At 44.0% G+C, this 26,044-nt stretch overlaps 2 protein-coding genes across 6 annotated transcripts in view; both read right to left on the bottom strand.

The window, feature by feature from the left end:
- The window catches only part of CENPI (centromere protein I), a 75,820-nt gene extending 70,583 nt beyond the window's left edge, over positions 1 to 5,237 (bottom strand). Inside the window, exons 1-5 of one of the 5 annotated variants that reach the window (XM_054250868.2) lie at positions 5,138 to 5,213; positions 4,823 to 4,922; positions 3,322 to 3,478; positions 2,168 to 2,403; positions 566 to 703 (exon numbers count right to left, since the gene is read on the bottom strand). In XM_054250868.2, coding sequence (XP_054106843.1) covers positions 566 to 703; positions 2,168 to 2,390 — 361 coding nt within the window. In that variant the 5' untranslated portion in view covers positions 2,391 to 2,403; positions 3,322 to 3,478; positions 4,823 to 4,922; positions 5,138 to 5,213. Of the gene's footprint in view, positions 1 to 565; positions 704 to 2,167; positions 2,404 to 3,321; positions 3,479 to 4,822; positions 4,923 to 5,137 lie in introns of all 5 variants that reach the window. The other 4 variants (XM_008989602.5, XM_054250869.2, XM_008989603.5 and 1 more) reach the window with 4 other exon arrangements.
- A 1,777-nt stretch (positions 5,238 to 7,014) lies between these two features.
- Positions 7,015 to 24,924, bottom strand: TMEM35A (transmembrane protein 35A). The gene is made up of 2 exons (XM_002763086.5): positions 24,681 to 24,924; positions 7,015 to 8,771 (listed from the first exon to the last, which is right to left on the bottom strand). The coding sequence occupies exons 1-2, from the start codon at positions 24,798 to 24,800 to the stop codon at positions 8,388 to 8,390; spliced, it is 504 nt and encodes a 167-aa protein (XP_002763132.1). The 5' UTR covers positions 24,801 to 24,924; the 3' UTR covers positions 7,015 to 8,387.
- Between the last annotated feature and the right edge of the window lie 1,120 nt (positions 24,925 to 26,044).

The following is a 26,044-nucleotide window of genomic DNA, read 5'->3' as shown; positions in this document are numbered from 1 at the left end:
TCCCCCTGGGCCAGGTGTGGTGGCTCAAGCCTGTAATCCCAGCACTTTGGGAGGCCAATGGGGGAGGATCACTTGGGACTAGGAGTTCGAGACCAGCCTGGGCAATACAGTGAGACCCTCTCTCTATTATATAAAAAATATATATATAGGCCAGTCGCGGTGGCTCAAGCCTGTAATCCCAGCACTTTGGGAGGCCGAGGCGGGTGGATCACGAGATCAACAGATCGAGACCATCCTGGTCAACATGGTGAAACCCCGTCTCTACTAAAAATACAAAAAATTAGCTGGGCATGGTGGCTCGTGCCTGTAATCCCAGCTACTTGGGAGGCTGAGGCAGGAGAATGGCCTGAACCCAGGAGGCAGAGGTTGCGGTGAGCCGAGATCGTGCCATTGCACTCCAGCCTGGGTAACAAGAGCGAAACTCCGTCTCAAAAAAAAAAAAAATATATATATATATATATATATATATATATATATATATATATATAAAATTTATTTTTAAAATAAAAAATATAGATGCTAGGTGAGTTAAAAGATTTAAAAAAAAAGCATCTCCTCAACTTACCAAATTTGCCACTGAGTGCAACATTTAATAGAATGTCAATTTCTTCTGAAGCTAACCCATTCTTCCAAGCCACATTTTCCACAGTTTTCAAGTGTTTTTCCAAGGTTTTATCTTTATTCCGTGAAGTTTTAATGGGACCTGGAAAAAAGAAACAGTATTAAATAGCGAGACCTTTAAAATTATTTCTGTCTTCAGCCTCAATAACAACTTGAAACTCTTTAAAGGAATAGCTTAATGACCAGGTATGGTGGCCCACACCTCTAATTCCAGCATTTTGGGAGTCCAAGGCAAGAGGATCACTTGAGGCCAGGAGTTTGAGACCAGCATGGGCAACATGGCAAGACCCCATCTCTACAAAAAATTTAAAAACTAGCTGGGCATGCTGGCATGTGCCTATGGTCCTAGCTCCTAAGGAGGCTGAGATGGGAGAATCATTTGTGCCCAAGAGGTCAAATGTACACTGGGCCATGATCATGCCACTGCACTCCAGCCTGGGCAACAGAGCAAGACCCTATCTCCAAAAATAAATAAATAAATGAGTTTGTTTATGTAAGAAGTGTCTTCCCAAAAACCATTCAAAGATGTTTTTAACTAAAGAATATTTAACAGCAATAGCACCTTCAGTGAAGAAAGCTGGATCATGCACTGACATTCTTATTCTAAACTAACTAAAAGCACTGACCTTAGACTACAATCTGTTTCAATACTAGGACAGTGGTTCACAAACTCTGCCATACATTGGAATCACCTAGGAAGCCTTAAAAAAAATCCCTACACCAGGTTGCATCCCATGCCAATAAAATCACAAAGTCTAAGAGTGGATGCCAGTCGGGCACGGTGGCTCACACCGGTAATCCCAGCACTTTGGAAGGCAGAGGCAGGTAGATCACCTGAGGTTGGGAGTTCACGAACAGCCTGACCAACATGGAGAAACCCCATCTCTACTAAAAATACAAAATTAGCTGGGCGTGGTGGCGCATGCCTGTAATCCCAACTATTCAGGTTCAAGCAATTCAGGAGAATTGCTTGAACCCAGGAGGTGGAGATTGTGGCGGGCCGAGATCACACCATTGCACTCCAGCACTCCAGCCTGGGCAACAAAAGCAAGACTCCACCTCAAAAAAAAAAAAAAAAAAAAAAGAGTGGATGCCTGACAACAGTTTGTTTGTTAAAGATTCTCAGAGCTGAAAAGGTAGAGAGGGAGGGGAAAATAAAGAAAAAGAAAAAAAGATTCTCAGGTGATCCCAATATGCAGCAGTTTGGGAACCACTCTGCTAGTAAGTTTTGTTGTTGTGTCCCTAGTACCTAGCATGCTAATACATAGTAAGTGTTCAATGTCTATTAAATAAACAAAAGCATGAATGAGCAAAATTATGCTTTCCTTTAAAAATTCTTTTTTTTTTTTTTTAAATGAGGTTTCACCATGATGGCCGGGCTAGTCTTGAACTCCTAACCTCAAGTGATCCACCCACCTCGGGTTCCCAAAGTGCCAGGATTACAGGCAGGAGCCACCGCGCCCAGCCCTTTAAAAATTCTTAAGAAAAAAGACTAGAATATTCTTACAGAAATAGGACTTTCATAAGGAAAACAATCCACCTTTACCTTTCTCAAAATATCCCACTGCCATTTGCAGAGCATCTTCAGCTTGATCATCAGCATGTTCATAATCTCCCACTGGATTGTCTTCTCCATGTTTTGAGATGCTCTTTGAGTTGCTTGGATCCTGCTTTACTTTCCAGGCTGAAAGCGTGGTCTGAAAACTATTACTACCTTGTGAAGTCCTGTTTTGTGCCTGGACGTTCTTACCTCTCTTTTGAGATGACATTACTGCATATGTTCTATACAGAAACAAGTGTTAAGTTATCATTAATCAGCCAAACAGTCCTTTCTTCTCCACAGAGACAGGGTGTATTTCCAGTATTTAGTATACAATGGCTAGCATACAACAGGCATGCAATAAATAAGTTGACAACAATCCAGGAAACAAAATCTAGACGTTGACTTTCTCAGAAAGCCCTTGCCCTAAATAGAAATAGAAACAACCTGCCAAGGTAACATCATCAGCTGAACTAGCTTTCTAGTGGGAAAAAAAAACCAGAATACAGGAAACATAGCAAGTTCTTTCTTAGAATGGCTATGTCATATAAGTGGGTCCAAAACTAATCCATCTCGGCCAGTTGCAGTAGCTCATGCCTGTAATCCCAGCACTCTGGGATGCTGAGGCGGGTGGATCACTTGAGGTCAGGCATACAGAAGTTCCAGACCAGCCTGGCCAATATGATGAAACCCAGTCTCCACTGAAAATACAAAAACTAGCTGGGCATGGTAGCACACACCCGTAATTCCAGTTTCCCGGGAGGCTGAGACAGGAGAATCGCCTGAACTCAGGAGGTGGAGGTTGCAGTGAGCAGAGATTGCACTGCTACACTCCAGCCTCCATGACAGAGCAAGACCCTGTCTCAAAAACAAAACAAAAATTAATCTACCTCAATAACTCAATCTTACTTTCTCCACTCCTATTTTCCCCACCTCTACTTGATTTTACTTTTAATCTTTATGCATCTCACTTTCTGAGTGCTAAGTTAAAACCATAGTTCAAAAGCCAAACTGGTGGCCAGACTAAGCATTTTCAGGAGACAAATATTCCCATTCATTCACTTAATAATTACTAAATGTCATCTATATGCCAAGCACAAGTCTAGTTACCAGGGATAAAATAATAAAACAATCAAGGTCCCTGTTCTCATGAAACTTACATTGAAGGGGGAGGTGAGAGTCAATAAGTAAGTATACAACTAAGACCAGGCATGGTGGTTCACACTTGTAGTACCAGCACTTTGGGAGGTGAGGCTGGAGGTTCCCTTCAGCCTAGGAGTTCAAGACCAGTCTGAGCAACACAGTGAGACCTCGTCTCTAAAAAAGACAAAAAATTAGCCAGGCGTGGTGGCACATGTCTGTAGTCTTAGCTACTCAGGAGGCTGAGGCAGGAGAATCGCTTGATCCTGGGAGGTTGAGGCTGCAGAGAGCTGTGACTGTGCCACTGCACTCCAGCCTGGGTGACAGAGCAAGATCTTATCTCTAAAAAAAAAAAGGAAGAAAAGTAGACAAGTAATAATGAATATAATACACAGTGATGTTACAGAAATGAAGTAGGAATGGGAAGCTACGTTGTAACTTTGTAACAAGTGTTCAAAGAAAACCTCTCTGAGGTGACCTTTAAGAACTTTATGTGTTAAAACAGCAGCTTGGCCCTACAAGGTAGGGTAGGTAGGTGACACTTAGAATCCCAGCACGTTGGGAAGCTGAGGGCAACATAGGGAGACATTGTTTCTTTTTCTTTTTTTTTGAGACAGAATTAATTCCTCACACAGGCTGGAATACAGTGGCCTGATCAGCTCACTGCAACCTCCACCTCCCAGGTTCAAGGGATTCTCCTGCCTGTCTCTCCTGTAGCTAGAATTATAGGAGCACGCCGGTGGCCGAAATAGCTCAGTTGGGAGAGCGTTAGACTGAAGAAGGCGCATGCCACCACGCCCAGCTAACTGTAGTATTTTAGTAGAGAAGGGGTTGCCCCATGTTGGCCAGGTTGGTCTCGAATTCCTGACCTCAAGTGATCCATACCTGCCTCAGCTTCCTCCCAAAGTGTTGCGATTACAGTCGTAAGCGACCACACCCAACCTGACTCTGGAAAGAAGAAAAAAAAGGGAAGAAGAAAAGAGAAAGAAAGAAGGAAGGAAGAAAGAAATCGAAAAAAAAAAAAAAAGAGTAGCAACATCAGTCTGGAGAAAGTGGAATGAAAGAGGTAAAAGATAATAAGCGATGAAGTCAGAACGTAGCCAGGGACTCGATAGATCACACTGGGATTTGCAGGCCAGAGTAAGGAGTTTGGATTTTAAATGTCATGGGAAAACATAGGCGAAGGGGGAAAGGTTAGAGAAGGGAGCAATGCCATCTGATTTGTGTTTGAAGATCATTTTAGCTGCAGTGCAGAGACGAGAATGTTAGAGGTCAAGCAGCGGCAATAAACCAAATAAAAGACTCTTGGAGAAGTCCAGTAAAGGGATGACTGTTGCCTGCACTAGGCCTAGGGTGTAGAGGTGGAAAATGATTGGATTAGTGCTATGTTTTGGAAGTAGACAGAGCGGGCCGTGATAAAAGAATTGGATATAGGGAAAAGGGAAACAGTAACAAAGAATGACTTCTAAGTTTTTGGCTTCAAATAGGAAAAACGAAAGGAATGGTCGGAATGACACCTACTCAATCCCACCTCCGTGGAACAGATGAGGCCAGATCAGAAGAGGACTATGTATGTCCAACCCAGTGGGAGGTTACAGGTCCCAAGTCGTTTCCTAGGGTCCTAAAAAAGAAGGGTGGGGGAGCGGCTTCTGACCCCACCCAGTTGAACCATCCCAGTGCTTCCCAAGGATCCCCGCAACAGCCTGCCCCAGCTGGAAGCGAAACTGGCTACAGAAAACCGGACCACAGCCACAACTTGCAGGATAGTCCCACCCTCAAAAATTACAAAATTATCTTCGCTCCTATTTCGCGCGGTGCTTAAAAGTACCTTCTTACCTAACACACTCGACGTATAGCCGCACAGGCCTCTGACGACCGAATGCCGCCTCGGGAATTCAAAGAAGCGGACTCCACCCGCACGCATGCGCTTCCGCCCAGACCCAAGCGGCGGCTGGGCGGAGCTACGCACTCAGCTGAAGCCTAACTGGCTAGAGGTGGCGGGAGGTGGCTCTGTGGCGGGAGGGGGCGCGCGCGCCGACGCTGACGTATATCAATTACGGAGAGCGGATTGCCCCACCCACCTGGGGCCTAGGGGGCGCGCAGCGAGTGGGCCGTCGCTGCTGGAGTGAACTGATTGGCTGGCGTTCCCACTGTGCTAGGAATGCTCGCATTTGTCATTATGCGTGTGATGGGACAATTCAGGTCTCCGTTCTTGAATTTAACATGATCAATTATAGTGATTATTTTGCCTATTCTGACCCCAGATGTCGGGACTTTGTAGGTAAATGTGAAACCGCAAACTTCACAATAAAGGTGGCTTCTCCCTGGCTGAGACTTAAGTCAAAGGGCCTGTCGCTTTCCCCACGTGAACCTAGGGCGTGGGAGGAAAGAAAAGCTGGATCTGCCCTCGTTTTACCGAGAATCAGTAGGGATATCCTTCAAGGTTTTCTAGAAACTGGCTGTCAACATGTAACTATTCCTAATCATGAGAAGTTAATCGACCTTAAAGAAACTGGCTTTAAAACAGCAACAAGGGTTTAGTCTGAGCTCTCAGCTTAGTCTCTAATTTAATCTCTTATTAGAGTAGGAATAAGAGAGAAAAGATAAAAATTTAATGACTCACTGAGTTGTTGAGACCAAAACATACCTATAAACTTTGGGTAAACTAGTTGGGGGGGAACTGCAATCTTAGAGATGAATTATCAAAAATTAAGTTTATGTGTTTGGGAAAGCACACAGCAAAAATAGTTATTTACCACATCATACATGGTTTTCAGAGTAGTTTCACAAACTCTTATTTAATCATGCATGACAACTGAGACCCTTCAATTTTTTCTGATAAGTGCTCTTCTTTAATACAATTGAAAATTTCTTGAATTATTTTTCATGCTTTTAATCATGTTTCATAGGCTCAAAGAAATGTAAATTAGAAGGGAATTTAAAGCTTCTTTTTGTAGATGGTGAAACTAGAGCCCTGAGTGGTGAAATATCTTGCCTAATGTGACAAGTCTGAGGCAGTGCAACTTGTACTACTTTGTGGAGATATATATATATATATATGTAGTGATAGCCAGTGATTCACCTTTAATGTATCTTCAATTTTCTCTGAAATCATTTTTCTAACTTCCCTTGGCATCACCTAATAAAGCAAAACTCCCAAAACCTTGAAATTTTATTGGGATCCTAAATATGTGGCTTTCTGTCTTGTGTGCTAACATCACAAAAGTGTGCAGGAACGTAAATTAAATTGGAAAGTTAGGCCAGGTGAGGTGGTTCCCACCTGTAATCCCAGCACTTTGGGATGCCGGGGCAAGCAGATTGTTTGAGCCCAGGGGTCTGAGGCCAGACTAGGCACTATTGCAAAACCCCATCTCTACAAAAAATAAAAAATTAGCCGGACATGGTGGCATATGCCATAGTCCCAGCTATTCAGGAGGTTGAGGTGGGAGGAACACTTGAACCTGGTAGACTGATGCAGTGAGCTGTGATCACACCACTGCACTACAGCCTGGGCAACAGAGCAAGACCATGTCTCAAAAAAAAAAGAATAAGAAAAAGAAAAACTAGAAATCAGAAAGTTGGCAACTTCATTAGCATATTAAGTGATTATACTCTTCTCTTTCCTCTCTTCCTTCATCCAGACTCAGAAAAAGAGAGGCTGAATCCTTTGATATGATCCTTACTTTCCAGATTTTCAGCATTTGTCTAGACAGTTTCCTCCAAATTTCAAAAAGTTTTATTTTGAAAGAATGAGAGAAATAAAACAGAGAGGTATCAATTACCAAGAACATGACACTGAAGAAAATACAGTAATAAGTACTCTTCCCACACACCCCCGCCCACCCATTTCCCCATCCCTGGCACAATAATATTAAACCACCAAAGCACATCTAACAAGGAAAAACAACAGTACGTAATGAAAAAAGCAAATGTTTATACTGCTCAATCCAACTAACCCTTATGAAATGTCCTTCCCCCAGCTAAACTCCACCCACTGGAATGATAAAGAAGTGTAGAGACAACTCTAGGGTTGACTTGGAACTCTGCTTATACTAGCAAACCTCAGTGAAGAATCAATAAGAATAGCAAATTTGTTTGGCAAGGAAACACTGAATATAGCTTCTTTGTCAAATTTTGAATGATTGCAAAGAACAGGTAGAGTTTGAGACTCACAGACTTCTAACAAGACTGATCCTGTTCCCTCAACCTGAACAGTGGAGCAGCTGCCAAATCCTGGTTGGCTGCTGAGAATAATGGAAGTGAGGCAATTTTAGGCTTAAGACAATCTGAAAAAGATGTCAGGAAACAAGTTTACTGCTTCAGTTTTAAATTGTGTGTAAAGGGGTTTAGTAGGTGGGGCTCAGACAAAGGCAAGGTGAAACTTCCTATATTATCATTTGAAGAATTAAACTATCAATTTAACTGCATGCATCCCTTGTTTTAATTAAACTCAATATGGACTATTTAAATTTTAAGCAACTGTTGGAATAAACCCTAATTAATTTTATATATAACTCAATGTCTCAAATTGAATTTTTTTTCTCTAAAGTAGTAAGTTTAAGTTTTCAGCATCTGTGGAGAGATTCCTGGCCATGGGAATACATGACTTGTTTTATATCAGGATTCTCTTTATTGGAAATTTGTTTTATTCTGCCTTTGCTGGAATCAATCTATAAAGGGAAGGATGCCTGTGCAGGATTAGTTCAAGATCAGAGCCTGCTCTGCACATGCGTTTGTGCATGTGCACACACACACAGAGTAGTTAAATACATTTTCCCACACACAATCTCACAAGCACATGCTTGCTGGAGTCCATCTCACAATTACACTTCAACAGTAGCCGTATACATGTACATGCAGCAAGATGTGAGAGTTGCCCCAGAGTAATTACAGGTGGTGCACAAATGTCAAGTGGGGAAGTCATTTTAGCATATAGATGTACACAAGCCAATAGGGTCATTAACTTGCAGATTACATTTTTCCCTTTCCCCAAGATAAATAAATCGAATGAGAAACACACACTGACATCTTCCTGGTGTCGTAGACGCAACTGCCTGGAAGGTCCACTCTTTGTACTTCCACTTTCCTATGATACCTTCACTTTGCCCTGAGGGGCCTTCTCATATAAGGAGGGTTGCTCCTCAGCATTCCCTGGCAAGGGCTTCTTCTCAGAAGACCGGTCTTCAGGCTTGCGGGCAATCAGCAGGCGGCAGGTGAGCAGGATTCCAAATACCAGAGCGTGGGCGTAGCGTTTGAGAGGATCACCGACCAGCTGATGGAAGAAGAGCACAGCCAATACCAGCAAAAGTAGGAAGAAGTTGGCCACATCTTTTGGACGCCCAGGCACAAGGGTCATGACGATGCCACAGGCCACCTCAAGGGCACCAATGCTTTTTCGGAGGAGAATGGAATTGATCCCCATTTTCTTCAGTAGAGGGAGAGCTCGAACATAGCTCTTGTAAGCCCGTTTCTAGAGTGGGAATATTATAAGGAAATTACAGCATTAACCATGATTTTAACATTAGAATGAAGAAAACACAAGCAGAGTCCTCCTTTCCTACCTCCATTCCCCTTTCACACCAGCTGCTGGTGTCCCATTACATATAATTTTTCATATCTTAATTTTTTATGATTAAAATAAGAGGCCAGGCATGATGGCTCATACCTGTAATCCCGGCACTTTGGGAGGCCGAGGCAGGTAGATCACCTGAGGTCGGGACTTGGAGACAGCCTGGCCATCATGGTGAAACCCTGTCTCTACTAAAAATACAAAAATTAGCCAGCCATGTTACTGTCGCCTGTAATCACGTCTGCTCAGGAGGCTGAGGCACAAGAATCATTTGAACTGGGGAGGTGGAGGTTGCACTGAGCCAAAATTATGCCACTGCACTGCAGCATGGGTGACAGAGTGAGACTCCGTCTCAAAAAAATAAAAAATAAAATAAAATAAGCAATCTTCTGGGATCCCTGTGATTTAAACCTTAGTAGCATCATTGCTATGGTATGAATGTTTATGTTCCCAACAAAACTCATATGTTGAAATCCTAACCCCCAAGATGATGGTATTAGTAGGTTTTGGGAGATGATTATGTCTGAGAGTGGAGTGTTCTTAAATGAGATGAATTCCTTTATAAAAGAGGCCTCAGAAAGCTGACTTGCCCCTTCTGCCATGTGAGGACACAGTTAGAAGGCACTATGAACAGAAAGTGGGCCCTCAATAGACATCAAACTGCTGCCACCTTGATCTTGAGCTCCACTGTGAGAACTAAATTTCTGTTGTTTATAAGCTACCCAGTTTATGCTATTTTATTATAATTAGTCTGAATAGACTAAGACAAGCACCAAAGGTAATAAGGCAAACAATTTGATTTTATAGTTTAAAAACATTTATGATTATAAATCATAAATAACATTAAGAATTTTTTTTAGCTGGGTGTGGTGGGTCACACCTGTAATCTGAGCGCTTTGGGAGGCTGAGGGGGGTGGATCACCTGAGGTCAGAAGGTTGAGAACATCCTGGTCAACATGGTGAAACCCCGTTTCTCCTAAAAATAGAATAATTAGCTGGGTGTGGTGGGGCATGCCTGTAATCCCAGGTACTCGGGAGGCTGAGGCAGGAGAATCACTTGAACCTGGGAGGCAGAGGTTGCAGTGAGCCAAGATCGTGTCACTGCACTCCAGCCTGGGTGACAGAGCAAGATTCCATTTCAAAAAAAAAAAAAAAAGAATTTTTTTTTAAATTTAGTAGGTCCATAAAAACTGGTACATGTTAGGCACATCCATATTTTCTAGTGCCTGCTTTGTCAAATCCCAGATGCATATGAATACCAAGCAAAATGAAACAAGGTAAGGTACAATCTGGTAAAGCTTCACTAACTTGGACTTCCCTAATTTGGAATCTGTGATATTTCAGAAAAGAGGAAACTGGAGTTTATATTTGTAGAATATATAAAAATTAATGTTTTGCTGAGCAAATAGAAAAATGTATGCAAATGCCAGCCCTTTACATAGCTTTAAAATATAGTAAGACAAAGTAATTCTCATTTCATTGAAATAAATCCCTAGACCTTTATAAGAAGCTACTTTGGCTTGCTTCATTCCTTAATTTTTATTTTGTTATTTATTCATTTCCTTTTTTCAGACGGAGTCTCACTCTGTTGCCCAGGCTTGAGTGCAGTGATGGAATCTCAACTCACTACAATCTCCACCTCCCAGGTTCAAGCGATTCTTCTGCCTCAGCCTCTGGTGTAGCTGGGATTCAGGCGCACACCACCACTGCCTGGTTAGTTTTTTATTTTTTGTATTTGTAGTAGAGATGGGGTTTTGTCACGTTGGCCAGGCTGGTCTTGAACTCCTGATCTCAGGTGATCCAGCTCTCTTGGCCTCCAAAAAGGCTGGAATTACAGGTGTGAGCCATCAAACCAGTCCTCATTCCTTAATTTTGATTCAACAAATATTTATTGTACACCTATTATGGGTTATGCATCAATGATACAGAGCTAAATAAGATGGGTCATGAAGCTTTCAGACTAGAAGGGGGAAACAGATATGTAAACAACATAAAGCAGCACAGTTAGTGGTACATAGAGATCTATATAAGATTACAAAGTAACAGAATTATATTGACATTAGAGTAATAGATCATTCCTATTTTTCACTATCCAGATTGACCTGTGCCTCATTTTGCAGTAAATTGATGAGATTTTATCAAGTGTTTCATTGGGTTGGCCCACTGCTTTGTTTTCATTTTGTTTCCATTCATTCATTCAATGTTTACTTTCTGGCTGAGTGTGGTGGCTCATACCTATAATCTCAGAACTTTGGGAGGCCAAGGCGGGCAGATCACGAAGTCAGGAGATCGAGACTATCCTGTCCAACATGGTGAAACCCCATCTCTACTAAAATACAAAAAATTAGCCAGGCAGGGGAACTGCTTGAACCTGGGAGGCAGATCTTGCCACTGCACTCCAGCCTGGTGACAGAGCAAGACTCAATCTCAAAAAAAAAGTTTATTTTATTTTATTTTATTTCTTTTTTTCCTTTCCAGGAGGTACTCTCATCTGAATTCAATATTTATTAAGTGCCTCCTTGTGCTAGGCACTGTACTGGGTACTCTGGATATAGGTGTCTATTATTCAAAGGTCCTGTCTTCCTGAAGTTTGAGGTTTATAAGGGGAAAATCAGATACGTAAATACACAAGTGCAATAAAGTGTTATAAGTGCTGGATATAATTATGTAGTAGGAACAGTATAGGTACACCAGAGGGAGTGGTCAAATCTCTAGATGGTGACAGAAAACTTGGAATGGAATGTTAAAAGTAGACCAGGCGTTTGCAAGATAAAAAAAGGAAAGGGCACTGTAGGCAGAGGAAGCTGGATGAGAAAAGACCCTGACACACCAAATACGGCCAAATACCACTTCAGTTCAGCATAGGGTGACAGAGGGAAGAGAGGGAGATGAGACATGAAATAGGAGAGATAAATATGAATTAGATCATGGAGAACAATATCTGTTCTGATGTGGAGCTGGACTTTGTCTTATAAGCCAAGAGGAACTTTTAAAGAAGTTCCCTCTGGAAATAGTCTGGGCACAGTGGCTCACACCTATAATCCCAACATTTTGGGAGGCCAAGGCAGGAGGATGGATCAAGCCCAGGAATGCAAACCAACCTAAATGAGATAGTGAGACTCTCTCCCTACAAAAGTTTTTTAAAAATTTTGCTGGGCATGGTGGTGCATGGCTGCAGTGCCAGCTATTCGGGAGGCTGAGATAGGAGGTTTGCCTGAGTCCAGGAGTTCAAGGCTTCAGAGAGTTGTTCAAGGCTTTGGTGAGCTGTGATTGTGCCATTGCACTCTAGCCTGGGTGGCAGACCAAGACCCTGTCTGGAAAAAAGAGAAAAGAGAAAAGCTGGTCCCTCTGGAAATACTGTGGTGGATGAATTGGGGGAAGTGTGCCTAGAAACAAAGAGATCAGGTAAGAGATGTGGACTAGCATAGTGACAGTCAGGATCAGGGGAAGGGGACAGAGTCAAGGAATGCTTTGAAAGCAAAATCTGGGCAGGGCGCAGTGACTCACGCCTGTAATCCCAGCGCTTTGGGAGACCAAGGTGGGTGGATCACAAGGTCAGGAGTTCAAGACCAGCCTGACCAAGATAGTGAAACCCCCATCTCTACTGAAAATACAAAAATTAGCCCGGCATGGTGGCGGGTGCCAGTAATCCCAGGTACTCGGGAGGCCAAGGCCGAGAATTGCTTGAACCCGGGAGGCAGAGGTTTCAGCGAGCCGAGATCACACCACTGCACTCCAGCCTGGGCAATAGAGTGAGACTCCGTCAAAAAAAAAAAAAGAAGAAGAAAAGAAAGTAAGACAAATCTGGCTAGTGGCTCATGCCTGTAATCTCAGCACTTTGGGAGGCTGAGGTAGATGGATCACGAGGTCAGAAGTTCCAGACCAGCCTGGCCAATGTGGTGAAACCCCATCTCTACTAAAAAATACAGTAATTAGCCAGGCGTGGTGGCCCACGCCTGTAATCCCAGCTACTAGGGTGGCTGAGGCAGGGGAATTGCCTGAATCCAGGAGGCGGAGGTTGCAGTGAACCGATATCACGCCACTGCACTCCAGCCTGGGCAACAGAGCAAGACTCCATCTCAAAAAAAAAAAAGCAAAATCAAAATCTACAGAATTTGGTGTCTCATTGGATGTGAGCACTGAGGGAAAGGGAAGAGTCAAGAATGATTCTCAGTTCTCTGGCTTGGGTGCTGGAGAGATAAATAGGTGTTAGTGTTCTCCAAGTATGGATGTATATCAGATATAAGAGGAAGAGAATAGAGGGAGGGGTGGTCAGGGATCAGGAAAGAATGAGGAACTCAGTTTGGGGTTTTTTTAGTATCTCTAAGACATCCAAGTGGAAAGGACCGGTAAGGCAGTTCAGTAAGAGAAGTCTGGACTAAAGATAGAGAATGGATAGTCATTATCATGCCCAGGGAGGGTATATACAATGGGAAAAAATGCATGACAGACATTTAAGAAATGGGAAGAGAGGCCAGGCGCAGTGTAATTCCAGCATTTTGGCAGGCTGAAGCAGGTAGATCACTTGAGGGCAGGAGTTTCGAGAGCAGCCTGGCCAACATGGCGAAACCCTGTCTCTACTAAAAAAAAAAATATATACAAAAATTAGCCAGGCGTGGTGGCACATGCCTGTAATCCCAGCTATTCAGGTGGCTGAGGCAGGAAAATCACTTGAGCCCAGGAGGCAAGAGGTTTCAGTGAGCCAAGATTGCACCAGCCTGGGCAACAGAACAAGACTATGTCTCAAAAAAAAAAAAAAGAAAGAAAGAAAGAGAAAGAAAGAAGGAAGGAAGGAAGGAAGGAAGGAAGGAAGGAAGGAAGGAAGGAAGGAAGGAAAAGAAAAGAAAGAAGAGTCCACAAAGCAGGTAGAAGAAAGTACGGTCAGAAAATTAGGAGGAAAATCAGGAGAGACCAGGTCATGAACACCAAGAGGAGTTTTAAGAATAGTCAAGCCAGGTGCGGTAGCTCACACCTGTAATCCCAGCACTTTGGGACGCCAAGGCGGGCAGATCACAAGGTCAAGAGATCGAGACCATCCTGGCCAACACGGTGAAACCCCATCTCTAATTAAAAAAATACAAAAATCAGCTGGGCATGGTGGTGTGCGCCTGTAGTCCCAGCTACTCAGGAGGCTGAGGCAGGAGAATTGCTTGATCCCAAGAGGTGGACGTTGCAGTGAGCTGAGATTGCCCCACTGCACTCCAGCCTGGCACCTGGCAACAGAGCAAGACTGTCTGAAAAAAAAAAATGTTTTATTAGCTGGGTGTGGTGGCACATGCCTGTAATCTCAGCTACTTGGGAGGCTGAGGCAGGAGAATCGTTTGAGCGCAGGAGGTAGAGATTGCAGTGAGCCGAGATTGCGCCACTGCACTCCCTCCTGGTGACAGAGCGAGACCCCATCTCAAAAAAATAAAAAAAAAGGAATAGTCAAAAGTGCCAAATGCTAGACAAGTGTAAGAATGAGGCAGAGTCATGGCACCAAAAAAATAAAAAAATAAAGAATCAGACAGAAAGCCAACTTGACCTTTCAGAAGCATCTGGCACTTAAAATAGTATTCACACACCTGTAGATTTGGAATAAATGCTAACAAGCAAATGTATCTTTACTTAATTGATTAATTATCTTAAGTGGCCTAAGATAATCACCTATGAGGACTCTTAAAAGACTAATGGGCAGTGGCTCACGCCTGTAACCCCAGCGCTTTGGGAGGCTGAGGTGGGCAGATCACGAGGTCAGAAGGCCAAGATCAGCTTGGCCAATGTGGTGAAACCTGGTCTCTACTAAAAATACAAAAAATTAGCCAAGTGTGGTGGTACATGCCTGTAATCTCAGCTACTCAGGAGGCTGAGGCAGGAGAATCACCTGAACCCAGGAGGCAGAGGTTGCAGTGAGCCAAGACCACGCCACTGCACTCCAGCCTGGGCAACAGAAACTCCATCTCAGAAAAAAAAAAAAAAAAAAGACTAATGGTAGGCAGGGCTTGGTGGCTCACGCCTGTAATCCTGGTACTTTGGGAGGCCGAAGTGGGTAGATCATGAGGTCAGGAGTTCAAGACCAACCTGGCCAAGATGATGAAAGCCCATCTCTACTAAATATACAAAAATATTAGCCGGGCACAGTGGCAGGCAACTGTAATCTCAGCTACTGGGGAGTCTGAGGCAGAGAATTGCTTTAACTTGGGAGGCAGAGGTTGCAGTTAGCCAAGATCACGCCACTGCACTCCAGCCTGGGGAACAGAGATTCCATCTCAAAAAAAAAAAAAAAAAAAAAGACTAAAAGTTTAGGAAAAATAAAAGCATGGTTTAGATGCAAACAGACTGGCATCAAATCCCAGCTCAGCCACTTTCCAGCCTTTTTTTTTATATGGGCTGTCATTGTGTCACTCAGGCTGGAGTGCAGTGGTAAGATCAGAGCTCACTGCAGTCTCGACTTTTGGGGCTCAAAAGCAATTCTCCCAGCTTGCCTCAGCCTCCTAAGTTGCTGGGACTACAAGGCATGCACCACCACACCTGGCTAAATTTCTTTTATTTATTTATTTATTTATTTATTTTACTTTTTGGGCGGGGGACAGCGCCTGGCTATATGGCCTGCCTCAACTTTTCAAAGTGCTCCTGCCACTTTCTAGTTGGGTGTCTCTGAGCAAATTATTTGAAAGTTCCTAAACAAGCCTGGGCTAAGGTAAAGTCAGCAAGGCTACTTACCTCGGGTGGAAAATTTAAGATGGCACCAAAAATACTCATTAATCAAGGTAAATAATATCCATGATGAACAAAATATCAAACTTTTAAATAAACGTAGGCTCTGACTCTACATTTGCATGACCCTGCTTCACTTACTTCTCCCTAAACCTGCCTTGGCAGAGACTGTCCTTATTTAAAATTCCACCTTACCCTCATCCCTACTATGTTCCTGAGCCGATATGGAAATACAAAGTGTTAGACATTCTTCCTCTCTCTGCCCATCTTAGATTAAATCAAGGATTTTTCAGAGAGAAATTAGGAGAGAGGTTGACAACGAGGCAGAGTAAAACCTTGGGCTGAAAGGAGCCAGACCCATGTGGGGCAGAGCTGAACTGAGTTTTAGGGTACTTGGTGATGGTGAGAAGTCCACCCTTTCCTCACATTAACCTCAATACATGCCATCTGCCTTATCCTTCTCCCTCTGCACTCTGGTTATGGTAGCAGGGGGACATTATGGGAAAAAATGTAGACCCAAGTGGCTTCCTTAACACTTTTTTTTTTTGAGGCAGAGTCTCGCTCTGTCACCCAGACTGGATTTCAGTGGTTCAGCTCACAGCAACCTCTGCCTCCCAGACCCAAGCAATTCTCCCACTTCAGCCTCCCAAGTAGCTGGAATTACAGGTGTGCACCCCCACACCCAACTAACTTTTGTATTTTTAGTAGAGACGTGGTTTCGCCATGTTGGCCAGGCTCGTCTTGAACTCCTAACTTCAGGTGATCCATCCACCTCGGACTCCCAAAGTGTTAGGATTATAGGCGTCAGCCACCACACCTGGCCTCTTAACCCTTTTGAGATGGGGTCTTGCTATCACCCAGGCGGGAGTGCAGTGGCACCATCAGGGCTCACTGCAGCCTCGACCTCCCAGGCTCAAGTGATCCTCCCGCCTCAGCCTCCCGAGTAGCTGGGCCTGCAGGCTTGTGCCACCATGCCCAGCTAATATCTTTTAACATTTTTTGTAGAGGCTGAGTCTCATTATGTTGCCTAGGCTTGTCTCAAACTCATGGGCTCAAGTGATCCTCCTGCTTCAGCCTCCCAAAGTGTTGTGTTGGGATTACAGGTGAAAGCCACTGGATAAGTAAGGGCCATTTCTTTTTTCTTTCTTTCTTTTTTTGATACGGAGTTTCGCTCTTGTTACCCAGACTGGAGTGCAATGGCACGATCTCGGCTCACTGCAACCTCCGCCTTCTGGGTTCAAGCAATTCTTCTGCCTCAGCCTCCCGAGTAGCTGGGACTACAGGTGTGCACCACCATGCCCAGCTAATTTTTGTATTTTTAGTAGAGACGGGGTTTCACCTTGTTGACCAGGATGGTCTCGATCTCTTGACCTTGTGATCCACCCGCCTCGGCCTCCCAAAGTGCTGGGATTATAGGCGTGAGCCACCGTGCCTGGCCTGTAAGGGGCATTTCTAATTAGCAACACAAAGGTTCTCAAGAGGCAATTCCTAAATCCTAAGTGTAAAATTCTGATGTGATTAACACAGGAGGCAGGATGAGTTTCGTTTCTTTTCTTTTTTGAGCTGGAGTGCAGTGGCGTGATCTCTGCTCAGTGCAACCTCTGCCTCCCGAGTTCAAGCAATTCTTCTGCCTCAGCTTCCTGAGTAGCTGGACTACAGGCGTGTGCCAACCACCCGGCTAAATTTTGAATTTTTAGTAGAGACGGGGGTTTCATCATATTGGCCAGGCTGGTCTCGAACTCCTGACCTCATGATCTGCCGCCTCAGCCTCCCAAAATACTGTGCTGGGACTAAAGGCATAAGCCACCATGCCTGGCCCAGGATGAGTTTTTTCTTTTCTTCTTGTTCCATTGACCAGGCTGGAGTGAAGTGGCACGATCTCTGCTCACTGCAACCTCTGCCTCCCAAGTTCAAGAAATTATTCTCTCTTAGCCTACCAAGTAGCTGGGACTACAGGCGCCTGCCACCATGCCTGGCTAATTTTTTGTATTTTTAGTAGAGATGGGATTTCACCTCGTTGGTCAGGCTGGTCTCGAACTCCTGACCTCAGGTGATCCACCCACCTCAGCCTCCCAAAATACTGGGATACAGGCATGAGCCACCACACCGGCCAAAGGATGAGTTTCTTATAGTCAGTTTGGAGCCAAGATTGTTGAGTGGCTTCTGGAAACACTCCTTTTTTTGACTAGGGCTTAACCGTCCATCATACAGGAATAGATTCTTATCTATACTATAGTGCAATCTGTAGCCTGGGGCCAAATTCCAGGTCTTTAAATCAAGTTCCTATAACTTGAGTAATCTTTTTTCTCTCCATTTAGTAAAACTGCATATTACATTTTTAGTTGTTTAGCTAACCTCTTAAACTGCAGCTGTGGATATTTTATGCAGCCGTTGCCTCTTTCTTTCCTCCTTTTCTCAAGAGAAAACTGCATGTGGATAAACCATTTTATCAAATCTGTCATAGAAAGCTGAGTAGGTACAGATAGGATTTATTCCCTAGGACTCCAAAGAGGGAATGTTGTTTATTGGAGATGAGACTAAGCTTGGATGGCTCTTGACATCATAGGAAACCATCTATTTTTCTCCCATGGAGTAGGCTAGACATCAAAAGAATCCTGTTATTGCCAGCCCCCCTCATTATGCTTGGTCCAGGCCACCTCAAGTTTAACAACAATAGAAGGGTCACAAGTCTTGAGTCTATAGTAACTAGGTCTCTAAAGACTTTAATTGTACGGATAGTAAGAATAAAGAGAGTTGACAGATTCACTTTCTTAAAAGGCTCTTGCAAATCACTTTGTTAGGTCTGTGTTCTTTCCACTGCAATAACCCAGGCTCTGAAACCATAGTTTCCTTATAGGAGGGGGGAAAAAAGCCCAAGAAAAAGACAGGTTTAGTTATATGTTTCAAATTCCTGTAATCAAAGGCAATCATGTAGCAATATCCTTGGGACTGGGATTCTTAAGCTGAATTCCAATTTTAGTTTTGCCACTAAATTGCTTGGAGAAAATTACTAAGTATTTTATTACCTGTTTCTCCTCAGATTCAGTGAATCAAATGAGCATTTTAAAGATTTAGTCAAAGTGTCATAGCATCAGCACACACACATTTGATCATTAACAAACTACATAATTAGGCTGGGTGCAGTAGCTCACGTGTATAATCCCAGCACTTTGGAAGGCCATGGTGGGTGGATCATCTGAGGTCAGGAGTTCGAGACTAGCCTGGCCAACATGGGAAAATTCCATCACTACTAAAAATACAAAAATTAGCGAATCGTGGTGGCACACGTCTGTAGTTCCAACTACTCAGAAGGCTGAGGCAGGAGAATCACTTGAACCCAAGAGGCAGAGGTTGAGGTGATCCGAGACCATGCCACTTCACTCCAGCCTGGGCAACGGAGCCAGATGCTGTCACAAACACACGCAAAAAATGAACCACACGATTAGAAATCCATATGTTTGCAAGCCACGGTAATTATTTTAATGATAACAAAAGCATTGATGAATCAAGCAGGTCCATTCTTATGGTATGAGGACATTATGATTGAGACATGAATCAAAAGCATATGGAGCCTTTTTATTTTTTTAATTTATTATTTTTTCTTTTTTTGAGATGGTGTCTTGCTCAGTCGCCCAGGCTGGAGTGCAGTGGCACAATCTTGGCTCACTGCAGCCTCTGCCTCCTGGGTTCGAGCAATTCTCCCGCCTCAGCCTCCCGAACGGCTGGGACTGTAGGTGCCTGCCGCCATGCCTGGCTAATTTTTGTATTTTTAGTAGAGACAGGGTTTCACTATGTTGGCTAGGCTGGTCTAGAACTCCTGGCCTCAGGTGATCCACCCACCTCAGCCTCCCAAAGTGCTGGGATTATAGGCGTGAGCGATCGAGCCCGGCCGAAGCCTTTCTTTAGTCATATCTTTTTTTTTCCTTTTTGTCATTTATTCTTCACCACACACCAGGATTCATGATCTCATATTAATGACATTAAACTTGAACAGCTCAAAACTGTCAAATGATATTAATCTTTGATTACAATTAATAACCAGCCCAAGCCAGCTAACGGGACAAAATACAAAATGAGAACACAGGGCAAGTGGTGTCCACTTCAGTTCACTCGTGATTACAATTAATAACCAACCTAAGCCAGCTAACAAGACAAAATACAAAATGAGAACACAGGGAAAGTGGTATCCACTTCAGTTCACTCATGCCAATTAGTAAAAGGAAAGGATAAATTGGCTAATAGACTGTAGAATTCCATTTATATAAAGTTCAGAATCAGGTACAATTGACTTATGTTGTTAGAAGTCAGGATAGTAATTACCCTTGAGGTGGGTAGCAACTGGAGGGGCCCTGAGGAAGGTTTCTGGGGTGCTGGTCATGTGCTGTTTCTCTCTCTCTCTCTCTATCTCTCTCTCTCTCTCTCTTATTTATTTATTTATTTTATTTATTTGAGACAGAGTCTCACTCTGTTGCCCAGGCTGCAGTGCAGTGGTGCAATCTCGGCTCACTGCAACCTCTGCCTCCCAGGTTCAAGCAATTCCCCTGCTTCAGTCTCCCAAGTAGCTGGGATTACAGGCATCCACCAGTAAGCCCGGCTAATTTTTGTATTTTTAGTAGAGATGGAGTTTCGCCATGTTGCCCAGGCTGGTCTTGAAATCCTGACCTCCAGTGATCCACCTGCCTCGGCCTCCCAAAGTGCTGGGATTACAGGCGTGAGCCAGTGTCTGGCAACGTGCTTTTTCTTAATATGGGTGTTGGTTACACGAGAATGTTCTGAAAATTCCTTGAGCTGCATACTTATGCTATGTGCATGTTTCAGTATATATGTTATACTTCAATAAGATTTACAAGGAAAAAAACTATATGAAAGCCGAAGAAAGCACTGATAAAAATATATTTTGGCAAAAAAATCTCAGCCTGGTTGCTATCTTAAACCATAAAGCCTACATAAGTGCTGCAAAATGTACTGACTCATGTGTGATTTTTCTGAGTCCCTGTAAGAAATAAAGCCCATGTGAATCATAGATCATTGTTTAAATGTAATAAAAAGTCATTATATATTTAATTGCCAAATAGCCACATGAATGATAAACACCTTTTAAGCAATTCTACTTTCCATTGTCATATATTGCCCACCTGAAGAGGAAGCTGGCAAGCCTAATTGTACCAGTTAAAGTGGACCCTTCCCAGATTGCATCGTAGGGCAACCAGAAGACTGACTCCTACTGTCAGTCAAAGATCTGTCTGAAACAAAGTCAGCTGTTGTCTATACTGAGAGGCTACAAGCTCCCCAACACAAGCTCTAATATGTAGTTTAGCTTGTGATGGCAGGCTGTGTGAACTAAGCAAAGCTGCTTCACATCTCAGGGTCTCAGTTTCCTCTGAATATAAACATACTGTACCACCTCAGAGAGCAGTTTAAGCATCAGTAAATTACTATCTTATTACCTAGTTGGAAAGGAAGTAATAGCAGTGATTGGAAGCTTAAAAGATTACCTATGGACATTAAATAAACTGCCCAAATATATTGGGAAGGTTTCCTCAGGATTACATAAACAGGAGGGCATTTAACTACAAACTTTTAATCAACAAACCTTTACTATGAGGGGATACAAAGAATCAGAGACTTGCCCAGTCATGCTCAGGACTAGAATCTCTTGGCTTTATTTTGAGCAGGTTTTTGGTGTTTTCCTACCTTTTCATATGTGGACCCCTGTGCTTATAGGATGAAGCCACTACTCCAAAAGCTGAACACCAAATTTAAAGCAAACCAACTATTTATATGTTCCTAGTCACTGCACGGGAAACTGCATCCCAGCGCTTTTAAGGGCTGTCTCCCAATTTTAAGTGAACTAATGAAGGCATTTAGTCAAGGGAGTGGCCAGTCATGTTGAATTCACGTGGGATTTAGAGTACTCTATAATGATACTTGCTAAATCTGGAGGAGGTATGGGACAACACATGCCAAATGGGCTATTCAAAGATGCATCTGGAAGTTCTGCATGAGATCCACTGTACATTACACAGTGGCAAGTGTGCATTTTTCAATATTAGCTGATGGCATAGAGGTCTGTCCACAGGGCACATAAAAATAGCATCTTGTTCTTCTAAATGCTTGATTTCAGGTTGGGGGTGGTGGCTCATGCCTGTAAACCTAGCAGTTTGGGAGGCTCAGGTGGATGGATCACCTGCGGTCAGGAGTTCAAGACCAGCCTGACCAACATGGTGAAACCCTATCTCTACTAAAAATATAAAAATTAGCCAGGCATGGTGGCGGGCACCTGTAATCTCAGCTACTCTGGAGTACTGAGTCATGGACTTGGTTTCTCATCTCTGTTCCAACAACAGCTTGCCTTCCTGGCCTTGGATATGTCATTAAACTTGTTCTGCTTCAGTTTATCCATCAGTAAAATAAAAATAACTAATACACGAAATATACCTCACAGAGATGTTCTAAAGAACAAATAATCTTAAAACAACAACAGCAGCAACAACGCTTTGAGATCTTGTAAGAAATGCCACTGCAGTCAATACATGACTAACCTCCTCGATGCAGAGGAATCACTCCTTAATGGAAAACAGAAAATCCCAGATAATCATCGCGACTGATCTAGGGGTTCTGGGAGACTCTCCCTCTGAGAGAGAAGGGCTTCTTAGAGAGCCCCTCTAAGAAGCAAGACATGTTCCTGAACTGCATAATCAAGAGCCAACCAGAGAAATCTGAAGGGCGGTAACAAGCCAAGGCAATGCTACAATGACTCATTCATTCACCCATCCACTCCACAAATATATATCGAGTACCTTCTCTGTACTAGAACTGAATTTCCCTCCATTTCCTATGGGAATGACAATAAAACCGGGCCAAGCCCAGGCACTACGCAGTAGGCTCTATGCCACAGAGCAGTCTCCAGTTTATGGCCTGATGCTCGATGCAGGAGGGTACCCTGAAAAAGGGCAGTCTGAAAACCCTCCTCAAACTACTGTGACTTCTACATCTCAGTTAGATACAATCTTTCCATTCCCTCTAAATGCCCCTAGCACAGAAGTGCAGAAGTGTGCATACACACCCACACACAATGGTTTTATATTGCTGTGTTACATTATATCTATTTAAATACGTTCCTATGTGTGATATGAAATCTTCATATTTGTTTCCTCTCCTTTTCATTAGGCTGCACTAGACAGCTCCATTTCTAGGAAGAAACATACTGTAAACCCATTTGTGGCTGGTCCTCGTGAGCTCCTGCCAAGCTGGTAGGAAGCTTCCCGGTGACTCCATCTTAGTCGGATTGCCTGCAGAGCCTAACACTGTACTTAGGGTGCAGCTTGGGGTGCCTCTGAAGCAGCTGACTAAGGTCTGGAGGGCAGGGAATATACTGAAGAAAGGTAGTGTGTCCCTAAGGCTAAGGAAAGCTTACAAATACCTATGGTGCACACACACAAATATATAAATATATGTACATATGAAAAGTAAAGCAAGACCATATTTATTTAGTCATAATCTAACACCAAACTACTATCACCAAGACAGAAATATAGTGGCCTTTCCCCTCCACCCTGTCCCTCTTTCCCAACCTCTTTAAGCCATTTGGTGGCTTTTGCTACCCCACCCCGCCCCTCTTCTCCCAGTGCAGGCTGCCTCGGGTACTCATTTTGACCTGATTTAAATTCCATCTGGTCAAACATGCTGGGAGGAGGGGAAGGGAGAAGGAGAAGCATGTAAAGGTTTGCCACTGGGGCTAGACCTAAGCCCTCAACTCCTAGCCACCCTCCCCCACCCTAGGGTGATCTTGTGGTGAGGAAGAAATGGAAAGCTCCAGCTTAAACCCTGAGACAGAAGCCAGAGCTGCCTGCAAACATTTTCTGAGCATCTATTAATATAATTTGCCAGTCTCCATGCATTTGCAGCTCACATTTAGGGGCCCTGGAAAGCTCTGCAGTGGGTTCAGGAGAACTATGAATTCCTCGCAATGTGTGAGGCTGTTCCTCCCTGCCTCAGCCCTTACCGGGCTTTCCTCTTTTCTCTCTCCCCTTCTGTTCCTCCCCTAAGCTCTTTTCTCTCTTGACCTTGAGAGCCCATTAATGTGCTCCCTCCCATTACTGACAGTCTAGCAAAGGCGATGAGAAGCAGGGTCCCTTCAGCTGGGGTGGGGAAAAGAAAAGGCAAAGTGACAGGGGGAGAGGGGAGAGAGAGACCTGAAAGTGCTGGAAACATTCCCTGCCATCTCCTAGTACTCCAAGGCATAAGAGCAAGTCCTCATCACGCCCAACTGGGGAAAGCAGCCCAGCCCCCAGGTTGCAGAGGAGATGTTTTGGCCAGTCACCTTCAGTGATTCCAACTCTGCAGAGGGGAAAACCTGCAGAGGGCCTGGTTCTGGACATCCATAGAAAGGAAGGTGGGGATTACGGACTGTTTTGCTGGAGAGAAAAAGCAGACTTTGCAGATTTCGTAATTACCCTACACACAAAAAATATATATATATAAAACAAAACACCTAGCTCTCCCTTGAGAGAAGGAGAAGAAGCAAGAGCTTAGTGACTTTTATTTGGGCGAAGAATGCTTTGTCTCAAGGATCCAGATACATACCCAGGTGGCTGGAGGAATACTATCAGCTGTCTGCCTGGGATGAGGAATACCAGCCAGTACCTACAAATTGCTTGTTTTAGTAGCCCATTTTTCCAAGCTCTTTCCGTCTTTCCCCTTTGTTCTGCTCTAAAATAAACTCTCCGCTTGCTAAACTCTTAGTTCACAGGGAGGGAAATCAGACTTGTAGACTGGTTGCCTGGACTTTGGGTGCGTGCTGCAAGAAGGAAAGGGTTCCTGCCGGTGACAGGTGCTATGCAGGTCTCAGCCTTCTGGTTTACTTGGGGTGGGGGGTTTTCGTTGGACAACCCCTCCCCCAACTGGCATTCAGTGGCTCCAGAGCAGCATAGCCCACAAAAGAAATCGCTATTGCCCAGCTGCTCCTTCCAAGCTGCAAAGTTGTTGAGAAGGGAGGGTCCAGGTGGGGATAGGGGCTAAGGGGATAGGACCAAAGACTGAGAAGGAAAAAAGGGGAGAGGTCCTCGCAATCCCACGGGAGTGCACTCCTCATCACCCATTTTCTTTACTTACCATCTCACTGTAGGCATCCTTGCTGAGTCTGGGGGTCAACTTGATAGTCCCCATGAAAACAAAGAAGAGTCCCAGGGCCACTGAGAGGGCCACAATAGTTATGGTTCTGGGGGATGCCATGGGGTCGCCAAGGCAGGTCCCAACTAATCCTTCCGATTTGCGCACCTGCTCTGTCCAAGGCGCAGGCAGTTAGCACAGGGAGAGCTAGGGGGACGCTGCGGAGGCAGCAGGCAGCTAGAATGACAAAGGGAGAGGAGGGAGCTAGAGAGAAAAATTGAGAGACCGAGATTCAACCACTCTCACTACAACAATCGCTGGGTCCTAATGCCCTACGTGTGCTCACAGGCCAAAAGGACAGTCTCAAACTTAAATGAAGCCCAAAACTAAAGACGGAAACCTCAAATCTTAAATGAGGAGAAGGTAGGTTATATATTAGTTCTGTCATCAAGTGACCCCAGGAATGAGGAATTAGGGAAGACAGACTTTGCTGCCGCCTTCCCATAGGGCTCACTTTTCATCTCCCCCTCGCACTTATCATCCTTCAGTTATTCACTCCCTTTTCCATCTCTTCCTTTCTCTCCCCCTTTCCTTTCCCTAAATCAAAATATTAATCCTCAGAGAGTTGTTTCTGAACTTGGTAACACTCAAGGACAAACTGGAAAGTTGTCAGTCTTCAATTCTGCCAAAGAGGGCTTTCTTTTTCTCTTCCACAAAGAAGAGAATGACTCTTTATTTCATTCTTTTTTTTTCTTTTATCTTTTTTTTTTTTTTTGAGATCGAGTGTGGCACTGTCACCCAGGCTGGAGTGCAATGGCATGATCTTGACTCACTGCAACGTCCGCCTCCCAGGTTCAAACGATTCTCCTGCCTCAACCTCCCAAGTAGCTAGGATTACAGGCATCCAGAACCGTGCACAGCTAATTTTTTGTATCTTTAGTAGCATTGGGGTTTCATCATGTTGGCCAGGCTGGTCTCGAACTCCTGACCTCATGATCCACCCACCTCAGCCTCCCAAAGTGCTGGGATTACAGATGTGAGCCACCGTGCCCAGCCCAACTCTCTCTTTAATGAATCTCATAGCCAGTGGTTAACTCCAGTTTTAAATTTGGCATTCAAGGCCCTCCATGTTTTGACCTCTGTCTCTCTTTGGAGATTTAGTTTTCAATAGCTTCCACTGCCACATGCCACCCCTCATCTCTTCACTCATGGCCCCACACAACCTAAGCATTTCCACCTCCTCTACCTTTAACTCCCTACCTTTTGACCCTCCCCCCCAACCCGACCATCACACTTCATTAGCATTAAACCTTTTCTTCAATGTCACCTCCTCCCTCCATAAAGCCTTTTCTGATCCATTCTCAGTT

This window comes from Callithrix jacchus, chromosome X (genome assembly GCF_049354715.1).
Source record: "Callithrix jacchus isolate 240 chromosome X, calJac240_pri, whole genome shotgun sequence".
NCBI lineage: Eukaryota > Metazoa > Chordata > Mammalia > Primates > Cebidae > Callithrix > Callithrix jacchus.
This window is presented reverse-complemented; position numbering and strand designations above follow the sequence as displayed.

Coding starts and splice junctions, on each gene's coding strand:
- TMEM35A (XM_002763086.5), bottom strand. CDS start 24,800: ATGGCATCCCCCAGAACCATAACTATTGTGGCCCTCTCAGTGGCCCTG. Junction 8,772..24,680: donor AGGATGCCTACAGTGAGATG/GTAAGTAAAGAA, acceptor TTCCCACTCTAG/AAACGGGCTTACAAGAGCTA.